The 27,211-nt window shown below is 37.2% G+C and overlaps 1 protein-coding gene across 3 annotated transcripts; it reads right to left on the bottom strand.

Moving 5' to 3' along the window:
* Nucleotides 1–833: 833 nt before the first annotated feature.
* On the bottom strand, nt 834–27,122 carry LOC121453916 (cytochrome P450 2C42-like). Of its 3 annotated transcripts, none has more exons than XM_041660956.1 (9): nt 26,955–27,122; nt 19,020–19,182; nt 18,655–18,804; nt 15,595–15,755; nt 14,394–14,570; nt 12,678–12,819; nt 4,512–4,699; nt 3,086–3,227; nt 834–1,327 (listed from the first exon to the last, which is right to left on the bottom strand). In XM_041660956.1, exons 1-9 carry the CDS (start codon nt 27,120–27,122, stop codon nt 1,146–1,148), a joined length of 1,473 nt encoding a protein of 490 aa, XP_041516890.1. In that variant the 3' UTR covers nt 834–1,145. The 3 variants fall into 3 exon arrangements, with proteins under 3 accessions (XP_041516890.1, XP_041516892.1, XP_041516891.1); XM_041660958.1 differs by having other exon boundaries at nt 19,020–19,138; nt 26,955–27,088; XM_041660957.1 differs by lacking the exon at nt 14,394–14,570.
* Nucleotides 27,123–27,211: the final 89 nt, after the last annotated feature.

Consider the following 27,211-nt stretch of genomic DNA (forward strand, 5'->3'; position numbering starts at 1 on the left):
GACCCTCCTCCTACAAATGGGTTTAATTAAATCCTTATGTTTGACTCCAACAAGCACTGTCTGTACAGCTATAATAAAGGGAATGGCAAGTAGTTACCTCTTAGAAATAAACTTTAAAATCTGATGTCAGATTGAAAGAAAGGAAAATGTTGACAAGAATTTAGTGATAACTAGATATGCATTTTTGTATTTTCCAGTGATCAAATAAGGTCAATGATTTCACAATAATAACAACAAATTGACATCATACAATGTGTGGAAATTAAGAAAATAAACTGATGAGACTTTTTAAGAACTTTGGTGTTGTTTGGGAGAGAAGGATAATACATAGAGCACAGGATTTCCTGTGTAAAAGCATGAATTCATATTTGGTTCTAGGTAATAATCATGAGCTGGAATGACAAGAGTTTATGTTCAGAGTAACACCAATTCAGGGACAGGAATTACAACACTTAATGTGGAATCCTCCCTATGTCTAGTCCTTACTGTATTTCCTCTTGCAACAATATTTTCCCATTCAGATCCAAACTTGAAGTCATTATTAGTGAGGCTCAGCTAAAGAGCCTTTCTAACACTCACTTTTACTTTCTTTGCAAATATTATGACAAAGAAACAAAAGCATCTTAGGACACTAATTTACTACTTCTTGCCATATAAACAAAAAATGACAATGGATCAGGTTATGCAGACATATACACGGAATCCCAGAACTTAGGAAGTGAGACAGAAAGATTTTAAGTTATATTCAGCTGTACAGTGAGTTTAGAGTCAGCCTGGACTATATGAGATCATATCAAAAAAAAGAAATAAATAAAGAAACTTTAAAAATAGACCAGAATTATAATGATTTTATTTAAAACACAGAGGGCTAGGTGATATTGAAGTGCCACATTTCTCAGTTTTATTATTACAGTAATAATAATATCATTAGATAACAATCAGCAATTCTGAAGTCAGTAAATCATTGAACAGCACAGGGATATGTAGATGTGTTTGTGCAGTGACTGAAAATTGCCCCAAGTAAAAGATGGGCATTTGCTGGACCTTGAGGAGATGAGGCAATGTGAGGTGGAAGGTGAGAGAGGCATGCCTAACAGAAGAAGTCAACTGTGACCAGGAAGAAGGGGTTTCAGAGGGAAATACATTTAGATGGGAATGAAGCAGATCTGGAACTCGGGTGGCAAAGAAACAAATCCATTGTTGACTGGAGTGACATCAAGGTCATTTGGATCAATTGGAGACCTCAGGTTAAAGCTTTGTAAAATGGTGGTCAGGAATAAAAATAACTCCATTCTGGCTAGGCCTTCTCCCACACAAATTCGTTTTCCTAGAAATAAAAATGTAAAAAGAGAATATAATTAACTCCTTGTGTTTGGCTGAAACATGCACTATGTTTGCAACTATAATGAAAGAGAATTTATATCATAGACTGACTGGATGAATGGATAGTAGATTAAATGGAAAAAAGATGGACACATTTTTTCTACTTGTCTAATATTAGGAAATACAGTATTAAAAATACTTGGATACAAAAGTTTCAGAGGGTGGAATAGCAATATTGAGTACTAGACTTCCCATCCACAGTATAAAAACAAAGGAACAGTGATTTAACCGCACATGGAGGTGAGAGGCCATGGTGAGCCCTGGGATTTAACAGAGCACAAAAGTTGTGTTAGTGTACTCCAGAGAATATGGAGAATGCAGCAGAAGAGAGAGAATACCACTGCTTTGGAACCAAACACCAGGATAAAGGAAGAAGTGCCTACTGAAAGAGAAAAATGAAAAAGTGTCACAGCACAGACAGAAGGCTCCATCCTATAGAAAAGGAAATAGCTTAAAAAGCAGATAATGAGGATCCTTACTAGCTGAGAAGCTTTAAAGAAAACCTTTATTTATTTCTCAGCAAATATTCAGAGTACTAAAGCCAGCAGCCATCATGAGAATCATCCTAAATTGTAGAGATTAGACTACTCTTGGGGTTGGAAAACCTGACATCATCACAGAGTCCCCATGGGTAGTCCACAGCTATAACTGGGTAAGCAGTGGCCACCAGAGACAGTTGCTTAGAAAAAAATCTTTGATGTGTACTGATTATGAAAAGTTCTTCATTGGCCATATATTTAAATACATGGTTCTCAGTTGACAATGACTTTTTTTGACATTGTAAAAATTTTAGTAGGTAGGGTTGCAGAAGAGAAAGTCAGTCACTGAAGGTGGATCGTGTAGGTTTATAGTCTCCCCCACTTCCAACCTGCTGACTGTTTCATGTTCAACCAAGATGTGAGGATGTGCAGGGTCTCAGCTGCTCTCTCTAGCCACCACCAAGGCACCTACTTCCATGTCTCCTCCTTCATAATAAACTATACTCTATCGACCTTTAACCCAAAATAAACCCTTAAGTTGCTTCTTGCCAAGTATTTGTTCACAAGAACAAGAAAAGTAATGTGTACAAAAAAACCGGTATCAAGGAGTGAGTTTTCATGAATCTAGCTGCCTTACTCATAGAGGTCTAGTTATTTATTGTCTAGAAAGACTTAAATAGGAGCGCAGTGATATATCTAGACACACAATACAACCACATTGTGATCCAACTCTGTGGATTTGGATAGGGTGGGTCAACACTATAACGTACCACTAAAACAGCTCAGAAGATATAATGTTTCATCTCAGAGAAAGTGTGTGGACATCAAGAATAGTAATAGTGCACATAATACTGCACATAATGCAATAGTGGCACACAAATCAATGGCTGTCTAATTGGTCTTAAAGCCTACTCAACAAGAAGGAAATATTGCCTATTACTAGAAAACCTCCCCCAACTTTCCTGGACAAGTGACATCATCAACTTACTTATCTTTATATTCACAGACAAGTGTAGCTCTTATATTCATCAAGGAAACTCTTTGCAACAAAGAAATAACATAGAAAACCACAACTGATCAAAATGTAGAGAACAATCTATCACCGGGTGCCTAGCTCCAGTAGATACATCTACAGCACAACCGTTGCAGCTAAGGCTCAGGGAACATTGAGGAAGAGTGGGGTGGACTGTAAGATTCAAAAGACCAGGAAATGATTTGATTACCTGTTGAGAAAGGAACAAAGTAGTCACTTTTCTTAAACTTGCCATTCTCATCCAAAAAGTGACCAGGATCAAACCTCTCTGGGTTGGGGAATTCTTTGTCATCATGTAGCACAGATGTCAGTGATGCTATGACAGTGGTTCCCTGTAAACAAGAGCCATAGACAAATCAAGTTATATAAATGTTACAGAGGTAAGAGTAACAATAGACATGGCATAGATTAGCACTGGTGTCTATCACCACCTTCTGCTCTACTTTACCACTGCTGTGACTGCGACATGCATATGTGGGATGTGGTTTCAAATGTAAGTTTCTACGTATAACACCAGATGTATCTGCTCATCAGAATGTTGCGTGTACATATCTCATAAAATTAACAATGTCTTCTAGAATAACATGGCCAAAAACAAATAAAATATCATTCAGTATTTTCATGACTCACAGTTCATTTACCCTAATTTTAAAATATGAGTAAGGCATTTATTACACTTAGGAGTACTTAAAAAATTAAATTGACAAAATTAGAAATTTTCTGATTTTGTAAGAATTCCAGTCAGGGTCATCAGTTTACTTGAGGATAAATATTGAAACTGAGAAACTAATCAGATGATTCTCTAATCAGGATATTCATAACATGTCAATGGCCACACCATATATTTTATTGATTGCAAAAAGAACAGAACTTCTACAGTGTAGATATCTGAATATCATCTTAAGCAGAAGAAGTGGGCATATGCACATATCACTAAAAACATAGTTAATGTATGCCAACCTGCCTTACAATATATGAGTCCTATAGGCTATTCTTTGTCCATCATTTCTCCCAAAGTTATAACTAAAAATAAAGTACTAGAGAACAATGACACACAAACCAATCCAGAAATTGAGTACATAATTATATAAACTGAAAAATTTAATGGATCCATATATAAATTCTCTAAATGTAACTATATACTTCTTAGCATCCTGATAAAACCCTAGGAGAATAATTTCAAAAACTTACAATCTGAACTTTAAATTTTATTTGAAAGAGTAAACAGTCAAGAGTGGCTTTAAAATGAGAGTAAATTTGAAAGACTTACAGTTCCACAAACCAAGACTTGTTCTACAATTTTATTAGCTCTTAATGGAAATAGCATAAAGCCCATCCAGCTTCCAGATTTAAATTATTTCTATTTCTCTTATCTTCTTGGAGAAGCAAATTGGAATCAATCACACTATAAATTATTAAGAATTCGAGTATAGTCTACTTGTGAATATATCATGTTTGGCTTGATTTATTTAATCTCCCTAAAGGATTTCATAACTTTCTCTTTGACATTGATAATCTTTAATTTCAAGACACAACATCTTGGGCTTATGATTTAATTTCACTCATTCATTTAAGAACAAGAGCATTAAGGGACAGAGTAGACAAAGGAAACTTACCTTAGGAATGAAATAGTTTCTGAACTTAATGTCACAGGTCACTGCATGAGGCAGGTTGTTGGGAAGGAGATCAACAAATCTCTGAACCTCATGCAAAACAGCATCAGTATAGGGCATGTGACTCCGGTCCTCCATGCAGGGGCTTCTGTGTCTACCAATCACATGGTCAATCTCTTTCTGGACTTTGGCTGGTTCAACACAGTGAAAAATAACAGGTAAGAAAGTGGCAAATTGAACACAAGTCAGGTTACTTGTATCAAGAAGGATATGCCTGGCAACAGCATGAAAGCATAACATATGCTAATGTAGTGATGGGTGCTATGATAGAAATACTACTATCATATATACTACAATACATAGCCCTTATGTTTCAATTAGCATACTTAAAATCAACATTAATTATTGTTTTCAAATAATACACAGAATAACAGCAAGTCAAGAAAATCAGCTCTTACAGAAGAAAACTATTTAAAAGCATTATTAGTACCAAAACAATGCAGTACATTTAAGAATATATTATAATGGTTTTGTATGCATGTTTGTATGTAGCTTCCAAAGGTATGTAGTACCATCTTACTTCCCCAATATGGCCACATATGAACAATTTCTCTTGAAGTTTATGTTTATATCTATATGTAATGACTATTTCTTTCTTATCCATCACTGGATAAATTAAATTCTTCTTCATGTGGAAAAAATTTTCATATTCTCTAGATGTATTAAATATAAATATCTTTCTCAATCCAATCCTCATAGGAAAACTTTGGTTGTATCCATTGTTTTTATCTTTGTGACTACATAAAATCTCTGCCCTAGTTAAAAAAAAAAACAATGACTATTGTCATTGCTGATGCTATCTAGGACTTAAATCTATTTCTCTTTATCAATTTATATTTTTTTCATTTTTGGAATTATTTTGAAATATTCAGGTAGTTGTTTCAAAGTCCTACCAATACATGTCCAGATATGGAGAAGTATCAGACTATCAACCACTTATTTCCCTTTTGTTCCTGGTTCTCTCCTCACACCATCATCATCCATTGGTCCTTTCTGAACTGAATATTTTCTAGGTTTTATGCTAAGCAGCCTCCCTAATCATTTCATTCTTCACATTGAGTTCTTCAGATTTCTAGAGCTCAATACTTCTATGGCTGGAGGACTTGGGTTTATTCCCAGCATTGATAGGGTTGTTACTAACCACCTTAAATCTCAATTCGAGGTATTCAATGCACTCTTCTGGTCTCTGTGATATCTGTGAGCACCGGGCATGTACATGGTACACAAACATAAATGCAGTCAAAACACTCACATGCAAGCCCAGACTACTATACCAAGCCAAGCTTTCGTTCACTATAAATGGAGAAAACAAAATTTTCCAGGATAAAAACAAATTTAAACAATACGTAGCCACAAATCCAGCCTTACAGAAAGTAATAGAAGGAAAATCACAAACCAAGGAGTCCAACAATGACCACAATAACATAGACATCTAGAGACCCTTCACCAGCACAACTCAAAGAAGGGAAAACACAAAAACGCTACTACTGAAAAAGTGACCGCAGTTAACAACCACTGGTCATTAATATCACTTAATGTCAATGGGCTCAACTCACCTATAAAAAGGCACAGGCTAAGAGATTGGATACGAAAACAGGATCCAACATTCTGCTGTTTACAAGAAACACACCTCAACCACAAAGACAAGCACCTACTCAGAGTAAAGGGCTGGGAAAAGGCTTATCAAGCAAAGGGACCTAAGAAACAAGCAGGTGTGGCCATACTAATTTCTAACAAAGTTGACTTCAAACTCAAATCAATCAGAAGAGATGGAGAAGGACATTTTATACTCATAACAGGAACAATTCATCAGGATGAAGTCTCAATCGTGAATATCTATGCCCCTAATATAAAAGCACCCACGTACATAAAAGAAACATTACTAAAACTCAAGCCAGCCATCACACCGCACACACTAATAATAGGAGACTTCAACACTCCTCTCTCACCAATGGACAGGTCAATCAGACAGAAACCTAACAGAGAAATTAGAGAACTAATGGAGGTAATGAATCAAATGGACTTAACAGACATCTATAAAATATTCCACCCAAATAGGAAAGAATATACCTTCTTCTCTGCAACTCATGGAACCTTCTCGAAAATTGACCACATACTCGGTAACAAAGCAAACTTCCACAGTTACAAAAAAATATTCGTAACCACCTGTGTCTTATCAGATCACCATGGATTAAAGTTAGAATTCAACAACAATGCTACCCCCAGAAAGCCTACAAACTCATGGAAACTGAAAAGTCAACTACTGAACCATACCTGGATTAAGGAAGAAATAAAGAAAGAAATTAAAGTCTTCCTGGAATTCAATGAAAATAAAGAAACAACATACTTAAACTTATGGGACACTATGAAAGCAGTCCTGAGAGGAAAGTTCATAGCACTAAATGCCCACTTAAAGAAAAGAGAGAAAGCACACATTGGAGACTTAACAGCCCACCTGAAAGCTCTAGAAAAAAAAGAAGCAGACTCACCTAGGAGGAGTAGAAGACTGGAAATAATCAAACTGAGGGCTGAAATCAACAAAATAGAAACACAGAAAACAATCCAAAGAATCAAAAAAGCTGATTCATGGAGAAAATCAACAAGATTGATGAACCCCTATCCAAACTAATCAAACGGCAGAGAGAGAATATGCAAATTAAGAAGATCAGAAATGAAAAGGGGAACATAACCACAGACACAGAGGAAATTCAGAGAATCATTAGATCTTACTACAAAAGCCTATGTGTCACAAAACTGGAAAATGCAAAAGAAATGGACACTTTTTTAGATAAATACCATATACCAAACTTAAACCAGGAAAAGGTGAACAATCTAAATAGACCTGTTAGTCGCAAAGAATTAGAAGCTGTTATCAAAAACCTCCCTACCAAAAAAAGCCCAGGACCAGATGGTTTCAATGCAGAATTCTACCAGAACTTCCAAAAAGACCTGATACCTATACTCCTTAATGTATATCACAATATAGAAACAGAAGAGTCATTGCCAAATTCCTTTTAAGAAGCTACAGTTACTCTGATACCAAAACCACACAAAGACAAAACCAAGAAAGAGAATTACAGGCCAATCTCACTCATGAACATCAACGCAAAAATCCTCAATAAAATACTGGCAAACCAAATCCAAGAACACATCAGAAAAATTACCCATTATGATCAAGTAGGCTTCATCCCAGAGATGCAGGGCTGGTTCACCATACGAAAATCTATCAATGTAATCCATCATATAAATACTGAGAGAAAAAAACCATATGATCATTTCATTAGGTGCTGAAAAAGCATTTGACAAAATTCAACATCCCTTTATGATAAAAGTCTTGGAGAGATTAGGGATACAAGGGTCATAGCTAAATGTAATAAAAGCTATTTACAGCAAGCTGACAGCTAACATCAAATTAAACGGAGAGAAACTCAAAGCCATCCCACTAAAATCAGGAACACGACAAGGCTGTTCACTCTCTCCATACCTCTTAAATATAGTGCTTGAAGTTCTAGCAATAGCAATAAGACAACATAAGGGGATCAAGGAGATTTGAATTGGAAAGGAAGAAGTTAAATTTTCATTATTTGCAGATGATATGATAGTGTACATAAGCGACCCCAAAAACTCCACCAAAGAACTCCTACAGCTGATAAACACCTTTAGTAATGTGGCAGGATACAAGATCAACTCCAAAAAATCAGTCGCCCTCTTATACACAAAGGATATGGAAGCAGAGAGGGAAATCAGAGAAGCTTCACCTTTCACGATAGCCACAAACAGCATAAAATATCTTGGGGTAACTCTAACCAAGGAAGTGAAAGATCTATTTGACAAGAACTTTAAGGCATTGAAGAAAGAAATTGAAGAGGATACCAGGAAATGGAAGGACCTCCCCTGCTCTTGGATTGGGAGGATCAACATAGTAAAAATGGCAATTCTACCAAAGGCAATTTATAGATTCAATGTAATCCCCATCAAGGTCCACAAAAATTCTTCACAGATCTTGAGAGGACAATATCAACTTTATATGGAAAAACAAAAAACCCAGGATAGCCAAGACAATCCTATACAATAAAGATCATCTAGAGGCATTACCATCCCTGACTTCAAACTCTATTACAGAGCTACAGTCATGAAAACAGCTTGATATTTGCATAAAAACAGAGAAGTCGACCAATGGAATTGTACAGGAGACCCGGATTTTAACCCACAAACCTATGAACACCTCATTTTTGATAAAGGAGCTAAACGTTTCCAATGGAAGAGAGAAAACATCTTCAACAAATGGTGCTGGCACAACTGGATGTCAACCTGTAGAACAATGAAAATAGACCCATATCTATCACCATGCACAAAACTCAAGTCCAAATGGATTAAAAACCTCAATATCAGTCTGAACACACTGAACCTGATAGAAGAGAAAGTGGGAAGTACCCTACAACATATGGGCACAGAGATCGCTTGCTTGTATAACTCCAGCAGCACAGACATTAAGGGAAACATTGAATAAATGGGACTTACTAAAACTGAGAAGCTTCTGTAAAGCATAGGACACTGTCACTAAGATAAAAAGGCAACCTACTGACTGGGAGGAGATCTTCACCAACCCTGCAACAGACAAAGGTCTGATCTCCAAAATTTATAGAGAACTCAGGAAACTAGACTTTAAAATGCTAATTAACCCAATTAAAAAATGGGGCACTGAACTGAACAGAGATTCTCAACAGAAGAAGTTCAAATGGCCAAAAGACACTTAAGGTCATGCTCAACCTCCTTAGGGATCAGGGAAAATACAAATCAAAACAACTTTGAGATATCATCTTACACATGTCAGAATGGCTAAAATCAAAAACACCAATGATAGCCTTTGATGGAGGGGTTGTGAAGGAAGGGGTACCCTCATCCATTGCTGGTGGGAATGCAAACTTGTGCAACCACCTTGGAAAGCAGTGTGGCGCTTTCTCAGGATTCGGGATCAACCTACCCCTGGACCCAGCAATACCACTCTTGGGAATATACCCAAGAGATGCCCTATCATATGACAAAAGCATTTGTTCAACTATGTTCATAGCAGTATTATTTGTAATAGCCAGAACCTGGAAACAACCTAGATGCCCTTCAATGGAAGAATGGATGTAGAAAGTGTGGAATATATACACATTAGAGTACTACGCTGAGGTAAAAAAAAAAAAAAAAAAAAAAAAAAACAATGACTTCTCGAATTTTGCATGCAAATGGATGGAAATAGAAAACACTATCCTGAGTGAGGTAACTCAGACCCAAAAAGATGAACATGGTATGTACTCACTCATAAGTGGTTTCTAGCCATAAATGAAGGTCACGGAGTCTATAATTGGTGATCCTAAAGAAGCTAAATAAGAAGGTGAACCCAAAGAAAAACATATAGTTATCCTCCTGGCTATGGGAAGTAGACAAAATTGCCTGGGAAAAAAATTGGGATCTTGTGGTTGGGGTGGATAGGGGTAAGTGGAGATGGGGAGAGAAAAGTGAGAAGGGGAAGATGGGGGGAACTTGGGGAAACAGGATGATTGGGATATAGGAAGGTTGGATAGGGGAGCAGGAAAGCACAAATCTTAGTTAAGGGAGCCACCTTAGGGTTGGCAAGAGACTTGGACCTAGAGGGGCTCTCAGGGACCCAAGGCAATGTCCCCAGTTAGTTCCTTGGGTAGCTGATATAGGGAACCTGAAATGACCCTAACATATAGCAATACTGACGAATATCTTGCATATCACCATAGAACCTTCATCTGGTGATGGATGGAGATAGAGACAGAGACCCACACTGGAGCACCGGACTGAGCTCCCAAGGTCCCAATGAGGAGCAGGAGGGAGAACATGAGCACAGAAGTCAGGACCACCAGGGGTGCACCCACCCACGGAGACAGTGGGACTGATCTATTGGGAGCTCACCAAGGTCAGCTGGACTGTGACTGAAAAATCATGGGATAAAACCAGACTCTCTGAACATGGTGAACAATGAGGGCTGATGAGAAGCCAAGGACAATGGCCTGGGGTTTTGATCCTGCTTCATGTTCTGGCTTTGTGGGAGCCTAGTCAGTTTGGATGTTCACCTTCCTAGATATGGACAGAGGGGGGAGGACCTTGGATTTTCCACAGTGCAAGGAACCCTGACTGCTCTTTGGACTGGAGAGGGAAGGGAAAAGGAGTGGGGGAGGGGGAGAAGGGTGGGAGGAAGGGGGAGGGAAATGGGAGGCTGGGAGGAGGCGGAAACTTTTTTTTTCTCTTTTTCTCAATAAAAAATTTAAAAAAAAACAGAGTGCACACTCGCGCGCGCGTGCTCACACACACACACACCACTTAACTATGAAAAGGTTGTGTTACGAACCAAAGAATCACCATAAGAAATCTATTTCTTCCCTTTTATGCTATTCTGAAAAAAACAGGGTACAGGTGGAGGAAATTTTAAAGGGGACATCTCATGCAATTGCCATGAGCCAAAGAAACTTTGTTAGACAAATAAATAGTAGGAGCTTATTTCTTATGAGTGGGTATGCATGTATGTGTGCATATGTATATGTGTATGTTCATGTTTAAGAGTTTGCAGCTGTGGGTGTGTGTGCATTTTCATGTGTGTGCAGATGTGCATGAATGTGAATTCCATAGTAAAATCAGCCACAGGAATATTGTTTGCCTTCTTTGAGACAGTCATTTTGGTCTGCAGTGCACCAGTTAGGCCAGGCTAGCTGACTAGCAAGTCCACAGGGTTCTTCATGTTTCTGCCTCCCCAAAGTGGGATTTTAAACCTGTGCTGCCACAATTGGCATCCATTCTGTCTGATGAAACTGTAGTACGCATGCTTGTGATCAACTGCACAGATAAAGCATCTCTCTCTCTCTCTCTCTCTCTCTCTCTCTCTCTCTCTCTGACTCTTGATAGAAGTTATTCAGAGACATTCTCAGAAAGAAAAATTCCAAGGCCAGAAACCATCAAGTGTTTTCATTTCTGCTTCAAGACCAGCACAATCACTTATACAGATTTGAAACGAAAAAGAAACTGTTTAAAAAAAAAAAAAAGACGAGAGAGATGAGGTGTTACATGAACAAGAGGGATCAAGAGCGTGGCTGGGAAATCCACAGACAACTGATCCAAAGTCAGTTAGGTCCTCTGCATGTGGGAGACACTTGTGTAGCCTGAACGGTTTGTGGGACCCCTGGCAGCGGGACCAGGATCTATCCATCTATCCAGATGGTGGGATATCTTGCTTAGCCTTGATGCAGTGGGGAGGGTCTTGGTCCTGTCTCACCTGACTATGCCAGGCCATACCCTTTCTGAGGAGTGGATGAGGAGTGATTTGGGGGGAGTTGTGGGAGAAGAGGGAGGAGGAAGAGGAGGAGGAACTGTGGTTGAAATGTAAAATGAGCAAAATTTTCTTAAAAATGTATAAAGTTGAAAAAAAGAATGATATCTCAATAATCGTAGATATAGCTGGATTTGGATTTGATTGAAAACAAATAAAGGCATTTTTCAAAACAAAAAAACATTCACATACGTAGAATATTTTTTAATTTAAGATACAATTATAGGTCTTTAATCCATAATAAATAAATAAATTTAAAAAAAAGAAATAAAAAAAGATACAATTATAGGATACTCCCCCAATAATCTGTGCTATGCTGTATATTTTTATGAAAACTTACTTCTAGAATAATAAATGAAATCCCTTTAGAAATTCTGGCAAAATGGCAAAGCCTTTTTAATGGACCTAAACTTTTAGAATAATTTCCAGGATTATGTCTCATTAAAAAATCTAGAATTGGTATATCTTCTTCTGTGAGGAGAGTTTCTATTCCAACAAAAGAATTGTCAGAATAAGTAAAAAGAAAATGTCCTCAGGCTCTGGAACAATATTTTATTGGTCTTTCTTCCTGCCTTCCAACCTCACTTTTATGAAATATGAGCTCTGCTAAGAGCTGAGACACCTTACTTCAGTCCTCTTGATATATGTAGCAGATTGCAATGGCACACACAGTTAATTTCTGAGGCTTCCCTGAGAAAAACAAAACACAGGACTCCATGTGTTTCTTCCAGTTCCTTTCTGAATTTCTTGCTTCCCACCTGTGTCCTTACCTGTGACTTCTGGGTGCTTGAGCAGGAGCAGCAGAGAGTACCTCAGTGTTGTACTTGTTGTCTCAGTCCCAGCAGAAAACAGGTCAGCTGCTGAGAAGAACAAGTTTTCGTGGGTAAACTCTGTCTTTGGGTTGTTCTTTTCCTAGGAATGATTTTACAGTGTTAGCCAGCAAAATTTTGTCAATGTACAGAGTGAATAAAATGACTTGCATATGCTGAGTTTAACATGACAGACCTTACAGCGTGCCATAGAAGAAGAAACTGACATGTGTTCAAGAAATATGTAAACCCACTGACCCATCTTTACCTCCTACACCCACTGTCTTGTCTGGAAAATTTTTTTCATGAGACTCTTCAATCATGTGAACCATACAGTGTACCATCTTCCCAAAGAGACAAAAATGAAAGAATTAAAGCCTCGTTTCATTTTTTGATGTCTTACTCAAAATACATGTTGAATGGAGCGGCTTGTTTATCCTGGCTGCCCAGAACCCAAAATACCACACAGAAATAGTTTCTAACTATTATTAACTAAATCACTGCTTGGCCCATTAGCTATAAATTTTTATAGGCTAACTCTTACATATTAAATTAACACATTTCTAGTAATCTCTGTATCACCAAGTGACAATGGCTAACCAGCTTAAGTTTCTTCGGCATGTCTGACTCTGGGGGCGGCTCCATGGCATCTCTCTGACTCCACCCTTCTTTCTCCCAGCATTCAGTCTAGTCCTCCCCGCCTACCTAAGTTCTGCCCTATCAATAGGCCAAAGCACTTTCTTCATTCATTAGTGGTAATCACAGAACACAAAGGGGACTCCCACATCAAATACACATAAAAAGAAAAGGAGGAGAAAAGTCAAATAGTACATTGTGTTAGGGATATTCCCAAAGATGAACCTCCCAATTGTAAATGTAGTAAAGAAAGATGGGAAGTCCCTGAGTCTCATGGGAGAAGTATACTGCTTGAATAAGAATACTAAATCCAGGACACAACTAGCATAAGGGTACGGTTCAGTGGAACAGAGTAGAGAGATCACAAAGCAAACAAACAAACACCTTACTTTTAAGATAAGTTCCAATAGTGTTCAATGAGAATAGTGGCTTTACAACAAATGGAGCCATGACAGAAGGAGCATTTATTCATATAGGTACCTAATACACATCAATCTTTAATTTCACGTCCACGTGAATCCACTTGAAGTTATACTCAGTTAAGTCACCTTTACTCTTCTGCACTAATCATTCCCTTCTCACACCACATGCTACAATTAATAATTCATCTGAAATTCACTCAGCTGTCCATAGCTAATATTTTAAACTTTAGTTCAATATGCAGATGCTGTAGAAAGTCTGGCTAGCTTGAGCTGCTTTTTTTAAGTTTTCATACATTGTCTGCAAAGACAACTTTCATTTTTCTATTATGTCATGACATTTTTTTCTGAGAGGTTTAGAAATGTTTTGATTCCATGGGCCTATTGCATTATAAGATTATTTTGGTCTAAAACTTGGGCTCAATATATTCAAATTACTTAACTTTATGCTATCTGGGATACATACAACTAATTCATTTATATGTTATGAACACAAAGTGCTTGTCAAACATTACTGGCCTTTACCATTTGAATATCACTGTAAAACATGAATATTTTATTCATGGAACAAAATATACTCAAGCAAACAAATAACTAAATTGAAGGTCTGTTATCATTTTACCTGCTCCATTTTGATCAGAAAGCAATCAATAAAGTCCCGAGGATTGTTAATATCCAGTGATTCTTGGTGCTCTGTTATTTTTGATGAAAAATAATGTTTTGTAAAAGTGAAATTTTTAAATAATTGTCTGTGTCTTCCTGGTAGATAATCAATAATAGCAGGAAAATTGTTGCAAATCTACAAAAGAAAATGATGAAAGTTTAAAACATGAGATGTATATAAGTGTGCCTTATAGTGGACCTTGGCCAGAAAGTATCAATACAAAATAAATAAAATATATTATCCATTTAGATGAAGTATTTTTATGGTGCATGCAAAAATTCTCTTTGCTTGTGAAGATGTTGATAGAAGAGCGTAATGAAACAGCTCACACATGATAACCACTGCACAAAATCTCACACAATCTTTATTCCATACATAAATGTTACACCAGCTCCTTCATTTTCTCCACAACTTCTTCACTACAACCTTGAATACAAAACACCATGAATTGATGTGATTTACATTTTTTAGACTGCAACAGAGATAAAGGAACTTGGGATATCCTGAATAGATGCATTGATGTCATACTTGCTACTTAATTTCCATCAGTCACTCTCAGACACAGAATAAGAATTTTAGCAGTGAGAGTCTTAAGAATTTTTTAAGTATAATTGTGAACCTGCGCAGACCAGCGGATGATTTCTTCAAAATTGTTTAGACAAATTATTAACACAGTTCAACACAGGAATAAATGTGATGGGATCCAAACACCATTTAAACATTTTATCATTCCTATGCAGACATATTGCTACTTAGGATGTCAGCTGCTTACTATTTAATATTTAATAAACACTGCCATACTTCAGGGGTACTGGCAGTATCAATGATTCCATACACTGTCCCAACTTGAAGAAAATATTCTCACTATGAAATTCCTCCAAAGTGTTTTTGACAAGATCTCTAAAGTATTAAATGAAACATAAGCCTTGTTGCTAACAGATTTCAAAACTAAAACAGATGTACACTGAGTTATGTCGGGATCTTCTGAGCATTGATTTTTAGAGAAAGTGATTTGAGATTTAATGAAACAACCTACAGTTAGGCTTTCATTTGTCTAAAAATATATTTGGAATTTCAAAAAACATATATCTAGAAGAGGTTTGGGGGTTTTATTGGTTTTTGTTTTGTTTTATTTTTAAAGAAAGAAGCTTGAGCTCACCTGCATCCAAGGGGAACTTAGAATCTCTATATTTTCATTTAGGACATTCATGAAGTTGAGAAATTCCTGATCTTTATAATCAAAACGATTCTGGAAAATAATGGAACAGATGACATTGCAAGGAGCACAGGCCAGGATGAAGGTAGGGTCACAGGGTGAACCTGAAGAGTTGGGAAAAATTGCAAAATGTCACATAAGCGGAGATTAACTTTTGTTTCCCAGTCACCCAGACCCAAATAATCACACAGTAACAATATTAATTACAACACTGCTTAGCTGATGACTCAGGCATATTTCTATGTAGCTCTTATATGTTAAATTAACCCATGTTTGTGCTAATCTATGAATCACCATGAGGCTGTGCCTACCAGTAAGTTTTGGCATCTTTTATCTTTTTTTTTTGGCAGGTACATGGCGTCTCTCTGACTCCACCTCTCTCTCTCTCTCTCTCTCTCTCTCTCTCTCTCTCTCCATATATGTATACACATATATGTTCGGATTTCCCACCCGGTTTTATTCCTCCCTGCCATAGGCTGAGGCAGTTTCTTTATTAAGGAATGATAATAAAACATTCACAGCATACAGAAGGAAATCAAACATCAATGCCACTGAAATAAATGTGTGTAAAACACTCTATCACCTAATAGGTAAAAGAACTTATGACAAGTCTTACCCACAGATGGCTGGTAGACATAACAATATGCATTACATCTGTACATCATTTTTATATTTTTTTTTTGATTTTTCGAGACAGGGTTTCTCCGTAGCTTTTGGTTCCTGTCCTGGAACTAGCTCTTGTAGACCAGGCTGGCCTCGAACCGTTTATATTTTATATGGTTTCATTGATCTGACCATCTATCCAAATCATGACATTGAGTATACTGTCTTTATTTCACCCCTTTATTGACTAGCCTATCTCCACAGAGGTTTGGAAAAGAGACTTTTTAAACCCTCAGCAATTCAAGACTTTTGGGGAGATCCAAGTCTCTTTGTGATGCCTCTGGATAACATGATACAAAGATGCATGGGAATGAAAGGCAGGGGGATCTGGGAAGAGGTGGAGTGTGAATATGATCAAAATGCACTGTACACACTTCTTGAAGAACAAACAAAAGTAAAGGGGGAAAAGCATCTGCGCCCAAAAAAGAAGAAAGGGAAAGAATGATAGGAACTTAGGAAAATTTATATATAGGATTAAAGGCTCGTGTCCTTAGCAAGTAGAGTATAATAAATAAATAGAGAGAACGTGTTGACTTCATATATTCAGAAAGCTAATATGTAAAAGAAACACATCTATGTTATATGAACTGAAATTTGTATTAATAAACATTAAACATAAAATGGATTTCTTGTGGTAAAGTTAAGATGAGAACCTTTGCTTGAAATATGCCCTCAAAAGAAAGAAAACAAAAGTAGAAAAAGATGGTTTTTAATTCTCACTTCAATGTCTAAAATCCCTCTGATTTTCTCCCTTTCATAGGAAATAAATGTCTGTAATGATTAATACTGATTGCCAACTTGACAGGATTTAGCATCACCAGGCATAGTGGCTTCTGGACATGCTAGGGAGCTGGGAAGATCGATCCTATATGAGGAGGTCACCATTCCTTAGTCTTTGGTGCTAGGCTGCATAAATGGAAGGAACCTGGCCAATTAGGAGAATTCTTATCTCTGCTTTCACCAAACTTATGGGGTGACCAAGACACAATTCCATCACAATAGACTAAAACTAAAACTATAAGCCCAAATAATTTCTTCATTTCTTCAGTTGCTTTAATCAGGTATTTTATTACAGCAGCAGGTGAAATAACTAACATTGTTCATCATCCCCTAAATTCCTTACATTTTAACATTTGTGTATTCTTTGTGGATGTCTCCATAATCAAATTCAAATGGTTACACTTTTATATAAAGCACTTACAAAACTCAAACTCATAGACCCTAAAAGAAAAATATCTTGAATCAAAAGTACCTCAGATAAGTAATAGAACATTTGACAATAATAAATTGAGTTAGTTGTTTGAATGCCATATGCTTTTAAACACTATAGCATTCATGAAAGTGCTATTTCAATACATATCTTATTATGTCAAAGGAGTGAGAAGTTTATTTTTAAAATGTATTACACTCATGGATATGGGTAAGCGGCTAAGAGTATATGTGAGTGTGGGTGTATGTGACTCAGAAAAGAAATATCACTCTTTTTTCCTTTCACTTAATTTAAAAGATAGCATTTAAAAACCAGGTCATGTTTCATTGTGACAAGTATGTCAAGCAATTGTAATCTTGAGAACAAAAAAAATACAATTATTTTCATAAACATATAACTGTAAATACAGCAAACAGAGGGAGATGAGATGAATAAATGAAGATGGAACCAATAGTGGAGCCTAGCTGCATACATTACTGAAAACTGAACATTAATTTTACAGAATCATGCAATGATATATTTGTTCAAAACTATGAATCAAAACCATAAAATATTAGAAATAGTACATTCTGTCTTGTACAAATTATGCTATGGTTTTAGAAGAGAATGAACCAATAGGCCTTTATTAAGATATTGTCACGTAAAAAAAAAAATGTGTTACAAAGCAATATCCACCAGAACTTTATGCCTGGGCATGACATGTGTCAGCTATACTACATAGTCCAGTTAAGAACAATTTTACCACTATGTTTCTGCTCTATACAACTGTGATGCATATTCACATACCAAGTATTTGCTACTGAAATTAATGTTTATGCTGAGGAAAATTATTCTTCCTTAAAACATCAGAAAGTAAGTTCAAAACCAAAAATTTATATAGACATTTTGGATTTTAAAAACAAAACAGGTGAAAAATATCTAAAGAAAATGATGACTTAGATCCTCTACAACTGGCAGAATCCCTTCATAAAACAAAAATCACAGATATAAAAGCTCTCCTAAATTTTTTACTGCAAGTCACACTTTCCATATGAAAACAGAGCCAGAACACAGAATGAAAGCTCTAGCCACCCTCAAAACTACTCAAAGACATAAAAACAAGACAGAAGTCTATGATGAGTAACCCTCACCATTGGATTTCCTCAGTTCCTCCACAAGACAGCGAGCTTCCTCTTGAACACGGTCCTCAATGCTCCTCTTCCCCATTCCAAAGTTCCGTAGAGTCATTAGTGAGAAGCGCCTCATCTCCTTCCAGGTTCTCCCACTACTAAAAACTATGCCTAAAAGGAAAAACAGATATGAGTAGGAAGATTCCCAAATAAGGAAGTGGGGCTGATGGGTGGCTGCCAAACAGAAAGCTAAGCTGGGTCTGAACAAGTTTTTAAGATTACATTCCATTCTCAAATTCCCTGTGACCACAGCCCAACATACATGCATGAACACATAGGTGTATGGAGAGATAGATGCATGAACTTGTAGGCACATGGGCACTTACCATGACCTTTACCAATCTTTTCAGCCATTGGAAAGTTTCCTCTTCCAGCAAACTCATCTCCATGATCAATGAAGGCTTCTTTTAAAGCTTTATATCCATGCAACACCACAGTAGGCTTCCTGCCCAAGTATAGAGTGAACACGGAACCATAGACTTTTGAAAACTGGAAAATAAAAAACTAATTAAAAATGGAGCAAAAAGATGTTAGTGTTTGACTACCAAAAGGCTACCTGGAGGCTGCACACAGACCTTCCTCACTCTTTCTGCAATTCCAGAAACAGTTCTTTTTTTTTTCCTTGTTATTTAAAGATTTTCTCTTTTTTCTCTTTTTTTTTAATTTAGTTATTTATTAAAGATTTCTGTCTCTTCCCCGCCACCGCCTCCCAATTCCCTCTCCCTCCCCCAATTAAGTCCCCCCCCCAGCCCGAAAAGCAATCAGGGTTCCCTGTCCTGTGGAAAGTCCAAGGAACCCCCACCTCCATCCAGGTCTAGTAAGTTGAGCATCCAAACTGCCTAGGCTCCCACAAAGCCAGTGCGTGCAGTAGGATCAAAAACCCATTGCCATTGTTCTTGAGTTCTCAGTAGTCCTCATTGTCCGCTATGTTCAGAGAGTCCGGTTTTATCCCAGGCTTCTCCAGACCCAGGCCAGCTGGTCTTGGTGAGTTCCCAGTAGAACATCCCCATTGTCTCAGTGTGTGGGTGCACCCCTCGTGGTCCTGAGTTCCTTGCTCGTGCTCTCTCTCCTTCTGCTCCTGATTTGGACCTTGAGATTTCAGTCCTGTGCTCCAATGAGGGTTTCTGTCTCTGTCTCCTTTCATCGCTTGCTGAAGGTTAATATTCAGGAGGATGCCTATATGTTTTTCTTTGGGTTCTCCTTATTTAGCTTCTCTAGGATCACTAATTATAGGCTCAATGTCCTTGGTTTATGGCTAGAAACCAAATATGAGTGAGTACATCCCATGTTCCTCTTTTTGGGTCTGGGTTACCTCACTCAGGAGAGTGTTTTCTATTTCCATCCATTTGTATGCAAAATTCAAGAAGTCCTTGTTTCTTACTGCTGAGTAATACTCTAACATGTATATATTCCATACTTTCTTCATCCATTCTTCCATTGAAGGGCATCTAGGTTGTTTCCAAGTTCTGGCTATCACAAACAATACTGCTATGAACATCGTAGAGCATATACTTTTGTTGTATGATAAGGCCTCTCTTGGGTATATTCCCAAGAGTGGTATTGCTGGGTCCAGGGGTAAGTTGATCCCGAATTTCCTGAGAAACCGCCATACTGCTTTCCAAAGTGGTTGCACAAGTTTGCATTCCCACCAGCAATGGATGAGTGTACCCCTTTCTCCACAACCTCTCCAACAAAGGCTATCATTGGTGTTTTTTATTTTAGCCATTCTGACAGGTGTAAGATGGTATCTTAAAGTTGTCTTGATTTGCATTTCCCTGATCCCTAAGGAGGTTGAGCATGACCTTAAGTGTCTTTTGGCCATTTGAACTTCTTCTGTTGAGAATTCTCTGTTCAGCTCAATGCCCCATTTTATAATTGGGTTGGTTAGCCTTTTACGGTCTAGTTTCTTGAGATCTTTATATATTTTGGAGATCAGACCTTTGTCAGTTGCAGGGTTGGTGAAGATCTTCTCCCAGTTAGTGGGTTGCCTTTGTGTCTTAGTGACAGTGTCCTTTGCTTTACAGAAGCTTCTCAGTCTCAGGAGGTCCCATTTATTCAATGAAGTCCTTAATGTCTGTGCTGCTGGGGTTGTACGTAAGAAGTGGTCTCCTGTGCCCATGTGTTGTAGAGTACTTCCCACTTTCTCTTCTATCAGGTTCAGTATGTTCGTACTGATATTGAGGTCTTTAATCCATTTGGACTTGAGTTTTGTGCATGGTGATAGATATGGATCTATTTTCATTCTTCTACAGGTTGACATCCAGTTTTGCCAGCACAATTTGTTGAAGATGCTCTCTTTTTTCCATTGTATACTTTTAGCTCCTTTATCGAAAATCAGGTGTTCATAGGTTTGTGGGTTAATGTCAGGGTCTTCTATTCGATTCCATTGGTCGACTTCTCTGTTCTTATAGTTGCCCTTAGCACTGAAACAGCATATCAGCTGCTGTTCATTTTCCCTCATCCATGCCTCCTGTGGATCCCACAGACCATCCTACCTTATCCTTCTCTCCCTTCCTCTTTGCTATAGCTCACAGCCTAACTTATCCACAGACAACACCTGGTTTCAGTGCAGAATTCTACCAGACTTTTACATAAGAGTTAACACCAACATTCCTCAAATTATTCTATACAATGTAGAAACAAAAAGCATATTGCCAAATTCATTTTATGAGGTCATAGTTACCCTGGTGCCCAAAACAAATAAACTCAACAAAAAAAAGAGAGAATTACAAACCAATTTCCCTTATCCACACAAATTAAAAATACTCAATAAATTACTGGTAAACTGAATCCAAGAATAGATCAAAAAGATCATTCATCATGACCAAGTAGGTTTCATCCCAGAGAAGCAAGGATGGTTAAACATACAAAAATCTGTCAATATAATCTCTACCATATGAATAAAACTTAAAGAAAAAACACATGATTCTATAGATTGCAATAAAAAAGCCTTTACTAAATCCAACACCTCCTCAAGATAAAAAAAAAAAAAAAAACCACTGGAGAGGTTATGGATATAAAGACCATACTTTAGCATAATAAAGACACTTTACAGCAAGCCTGTATCCAACATCAAATTAAATGGAGAGAATCTCAAAGCAATTTTACCAATATCAGGAACAAGATAAGACTGCACACTCTCTCCATATCTATTCAGTAAAGTATTTGAGTTCTAGCTAAAGCAATAAGACAACTAAAGGACATCAAGGGGATATAAACTGGAAAGGAATATGTCAAAATACCATTATTTACAGATGATATAATAGCATACATACATTACTTTAAGAATTCCACTAGGGGGAGCTGGAGAGATCGCTGTGGTTAAGAGCATTGCCTGCTCTTCCAAAGGTCCTGAGTTCAATTCCCAGCAACCACATGGTGGCTCACAACCATCTGTAAAGAGGTCTGGCACCCTCTTCTGGCCTTCAGGCATACAGACAGAATATTGTATACACAATAAATAAATAAATAAATAAATATTAAAAAAAAAAAAAAGAATTCCACTAGGGAAAACCTAGAGCTAAAAAACACCTTCAGCAAAGTGACTGGATACAATATTAACTCAAAAGTATCAGTGATCCTCCTATATACAAATGATGAGGAAAAAAGCTGAGAAAAATTCAGGGAAACAACACCTTTCACAATAACCTCAAATAATATAAAATATCTTGCTGAACCTTCAACCAAGCAACTGGAGAATTTGTATGATAAAACTACCATGTCTTTGAAGAAAGAAATTGAAGAAGATATCAGAAGACAAAAGATGTCCCATGCTCATGGATCAGTAATATTAACAGTAAAAACTGCCGTCCTAACAAAAGCAATCTACAGATATAATGCAATTCCATCAAAATCCCAATACAATTCTATACAGACCTTGACAATACAATTCTTCATTTCATAAGGAAAAAAAAAAGAAAGACTACATGGTCAATAGCTAATCAGGAGGTATGGGTGAGACTTCAAGACAGAGAGAGCTCTGGGAAGAAGAAAGGAGTCACCAGCTAGACAAAGAAGAAACAGGATATTCAGAAGTAGAGGTAAAAGCTACAAGCCATGCAGCAGCACGTAGATTAATAGAGATGGGTTAATTCAAGTTACAAGAGCAAGCTAAAAAAAAAAAGCCTAAGCTACAATTGAGCTATTGTAATTAATAATAAGTCTCTGTTTCATGATTTGGGGTCTGGCAATATAGAGAAATGTTTGCTACAGCATATGGCCTGCATGAATCTGTTCCAGGTCTTCTGTGTATAACTGTTAGCTTGGTAATGTTTTGGCAATTATAACAGTGGTAGCAGGTGTGTACCTGACTCTTTTGACTGTTCTTGGGACTCTTTACCTGCTACTAGATTTACTTGTGAGGCCTGCATATTAGGGCTTTTGCCTTGTCTTATTATATCTTGTTTTGGCATCTTTGGTTGTCTCCAGGAGACCTTCTGTTTTCTGAAGACAAATGAAAAGGAAGTGGATATGGGGAAGAGCTACAGTGGGGAAGAAGTGTGAGAAGTAAAGGGGGGGGGACTGTGTTCAAGATGTATTGTATAAGAGAGGAATAAGGTTTTTTTTAATAATTCTATATGATTAGTAGTTAGGTATCTTGTTGAAAGTAAGTCCATATTTGCCTTTAATAGGAATACAAATATTATGATGTTCTTTGTAAATAGGAAACAATTTAATTCACAAGGAAAAAATTGAATGTGAACTCTTCTTCAGATGACAGAGAGGGAAGAGGGAAGAATGGAGGGATGGAGGGAGGAAGAAATGAAGGGAAAGCTTTCAGTGTTTCTCTCTACAGTATGCTCAATTATTTTGATTTTGTTTTCCAAGACAGGGTTTTCCTGTGTAGCTCTGGCTCTCCAGGAACTCACTTTGTAGACCAGTATGGTCTCAAACTCAGATATCTGCCTGCCTCTGCCTCCCAGGTGCTGGAATTAAAGACATGTACCATCAGCATTCAGCAATTTACTCAATTATTACCGATATTATCATGATAATTTTATAGTTTCTACCACACATTGGTTTAATATTTGAATATTATAGGTAAATATTGGGAAAATAGTAATAATTTATATTTATGAATGTTCTTTAATTGCCCACCCAATTGATAAACAGGTTTCAGTTAACTACTAAATCTATATATTTGATGTGAGGTTCCCCTCTGTATCCTGTGAATATGTTTTATTATCATTAGTTAATAAATAGGCTGCTCTGCCAATGGCAGGGCAGAATAAAGCCAGGTAGAAAGTCAGAACAGCTATAGAGAGTGTAGTCAGAGAGATGCCATGTAATAGACAAAGGAGGAAGATGCCAGAACCTTACCTGGTAAGCCACAGCATTGTGGCAATACACAGATTAATAAAAATGGGTTAATTACGGGAACCAACAGGTAACCTCCTACTACAAATTAGCACCAATGTAGACAACTGAAATCTACTTAAAACATGAAAGGGTTTGTAAAGGAATTCTAGACACAGAAAAACAAAACTTAGCAGCATTTTTTTGACTGGTGGCATGATGTAGCTCCCTTAAGAGAGGTTTTCCTAATTCAGCAATAGAAGAAAAACAGCCACATGGTTTTGAAATACCGGCTTCCTGGGCTGTCCTGTGAGCACAAACTCTGGCTCTTTCAGAAGACCAAGTATTTAAATGGGGTTTGTGGGCAGCATGCTGCATGTTACTTGGTGGCAGCATGGGCCAACTGGTTATCAGAACTGAGGTGGTGAGTGTAGCTCCCACTCAGTAGTCTCAGAGGCAAATAATAGACTTCCACCATGACCGACTGGATGGAGCAAACAGGCACTGCCATATTTGCCCTAGCAATGCTGCAGCTTAGGTTTTTAAGAAGCGCTTAGCATTTTAAGAAGAGCTCCTGAGTAGAAAATAACTACAGATACACAATAAAGACAGATTCAGATTTAAAAAAAAAAAAAAACGCCTCAAAATGGGCCACAGTGTTGGATAAATGTATATAGGCTTGGAAGAGAAAAGAAAAAGAATGTAGATAGTTATAAAAAGAAGAAAATGGTTTTAAAAATAAAATGTAAAGTCTTCAAAGAGACAGGGTACAGACAGCAATAGATTAAAAGTGTAAAGAAAAATAAGCCACATAAAGATAGAAAACACACAGAGAGTCTGGATTGTGTATATTATTGTGTTTTCTTTTAATTTTTTGATTATGAGGTAGCTAAGTGACCAACATATATACCTTAAAGGTATCTTATCTTCAAAATTTGGGTCAAACGTGTAGTTATGTTACTTAGGTTTTCCAAATATATAGATATATATTTCAGTTAGATAAGTATTCTTCAAATCTTTCAGAGACCTTCAAAATATGACATCTAAACTGTTTTAAGAACTTTTCATGACAATGAGACACATATACTTCTGGCAGCATGAATCTATTTCAAGAGCCCATCTCTACGGGCTCAGAGGCTCCTTATAGAGTTTGCTAGACATTTGGGCAAGAAACTGTTCTTGCCTGTACTACTTAATGTATAAACTGGATATGCAGAACCAACAGAGAAATGACTGCTGAATTTGCATAAAAGTGAGACAGTCCTTCAGGGTTCCTGCTTCATGTAAGAGTCTGCCAGACATTCTGCAGGACATAGAAGAAAGTGACTGAGAAGTGCTAATATAGGCAGAACTGTCTTTGAAATTTCCTGCTTTGTGGAAAAGTCTGCTAGATATTATGGGCCGGTAGGCTGAAGATGGGTGTCCCAACAATACAAAAGAATTTTGGGTGACTGTCCAGGCAATGAGATGTCTCTGTCAATTCTAGAGTTTTGAAAGTTGCTTACAATGCACTTCATGTTCACTTAGGTAATATTATATCCTTCTGGAGTCTTTGATGGATTGAAGAATGTATAATTATAATTATAGTTTTCCTTAGTTATGATAAAAGATGAAGTAGATATAAATATTGTAACTATAATTTTTACTTGATACCTGATTTGTTATATGTAATTTTACTATGCTAAATTTAAGACCTTCCTTTTTTATTTAAACAGAAAAAGTAAAGTGATGCAGAATTCCCCTGCTGTATGTTGTGAGTACCATTGATGAATAAAGAAAACTGACTTGGCCTGATTGGGTGGAACAGAGATGGGTGGGGAAAACTGAACTGGAATGCTGGGAAGAAAAAAGTGGAGTTAGAGAGAAGCCATGTAGCCCTGCCAGAGACAGATGCTGGAACTTTACCTGGTAAGCCACAACCTTATGGTCATACACAGATTAATGGATATGGGTTAGTTTAGGATATAAGAGTTAGCAAGATATGTGCTTAAGCTATTGGCCAAACAGTATTGCAAAGAATATGGTTTCTGTGTTATTATTTTGGTACTGAGCTGCTAGACAGCTGTAAAACAAACAAGCAGCCTTCCTTACAACAATGTCCCAAATATCAAATTGTAGAAGTCACAAATTCAAACACTTGTCTATTCTGTATTTCATATTTGAGCATTAAAAAATTAATTAATAACACTTAATTTATTATCTGCTTTTGCTCACCTTGAAACTAATGCCCAGGTGACTGCCTCAACATAATCTAAAAGTTCTCTTTATAGAGGATCTAAATCAGGACCTCCAGCCTTAGCTATAATATTCTGTATTTTAAAGTGAGGTGAATATGTGTTCATCACACAGGTTACATTGCCATCTGCGTGCATTACAAGGAAAAGACCTCTAGAAGGTGTAGCATTTCTCAGAAACAAGTTCTGACATCATGCCACATTTTTGTTTTCAAAAAAAAAAAAACAGTGTTTTCAGACTCAAAAGAATTCTAATAGTAAATACTTGGCCCTGGATGACTACCAGTTCCTATCACTTTTTTATGTAGTTCAGATCCATAATTTCCTGGAGACAAAACAGAAGTTAAATTCTTTGCAAAAGTTTTATTTGTTTTCCAGTTCTACGTGCAATGCATGGCTAAGATATGTGAAGGAAATCTCTGTCTAATTGCTTCCTTTGTTTCTCCTTCAGCCAGCAGCCAAAAGTTTTAAGGAAGGAAAAAATATTTACGACTTTTGCCACGCTGTGATTTCTATTCTACTAGGCACCCACTAATGTTTGGCCAGCGTATCACATTTCCTCATTCTATGACTCTGACAATGATGTGATGAAAACGCAGCTGGAACATCAAGCTTAGGTGACAAATTTACAATTGTGTACCACATAGAACATGCACAGTCATATACTTCACTTAAACAATGGGACATTTCCTTCCCTTGAAATGCTACTCAGAAAACAAAACATGTACTTACATTCTTCAATGATTTGCTGATGTCCTTAAGGTCTACCTGAAGAATATTTCCGATGATCGGGAGAGGAGTGGGGCCAGGAGGAAGCTTTCTTCTCTCAGAGCTCTGCCTCCATAGTGAAAGGAGAAACAGACAGGAGAGAACAAGCCCCAGAAGCACACCTAGAGTCATCATTGCCTTCTCTGCTTGCTGACATGAGTGTGTGCTTACAACACAAAGCTTATGTAATGAAGCCTGCTATTCCACCCATGAATCTCTCA

Source organism: Microtus oregoni, unplaced genomic scaffold (genome assembly GCF_018167655.1).
Source record: "Microtus oregoni isolate MIOR12 unplaced genomic scaffold, Mior012 000012F_ref0000307, whole genome shotgun sequence".
Lineage (NCBI taxonomy): Eukaryota > Metazoa > Chordata > Mammalia > Rodentia > Cricetidae > Microtus > Microtus oregoni.

Coding starts and splice junctions, on each gene's coding strand:
- LOC121453916 (XM_041660956.1), bottom strand. CDS start 27,122: ATGACTCTAGGTGTGCTTCTGGGGCTTGTTCTCTCCTGTCTGTTTCTC. Junction 14,571..15,594: donor TAAGTTCCCCTTGGATGCAG/GTGAGCTCAAGC, acceptor TTTCTTTTGTAG/ATTTGCAACAATTTTCCTGC. Junction 4,700..12,677: donor CAAGCACCCAGAAGTCACAG/GTAAGGACACAG, acceptor GTGTTGAACCAG/CCAAAGTCCAGAAAGAGATT.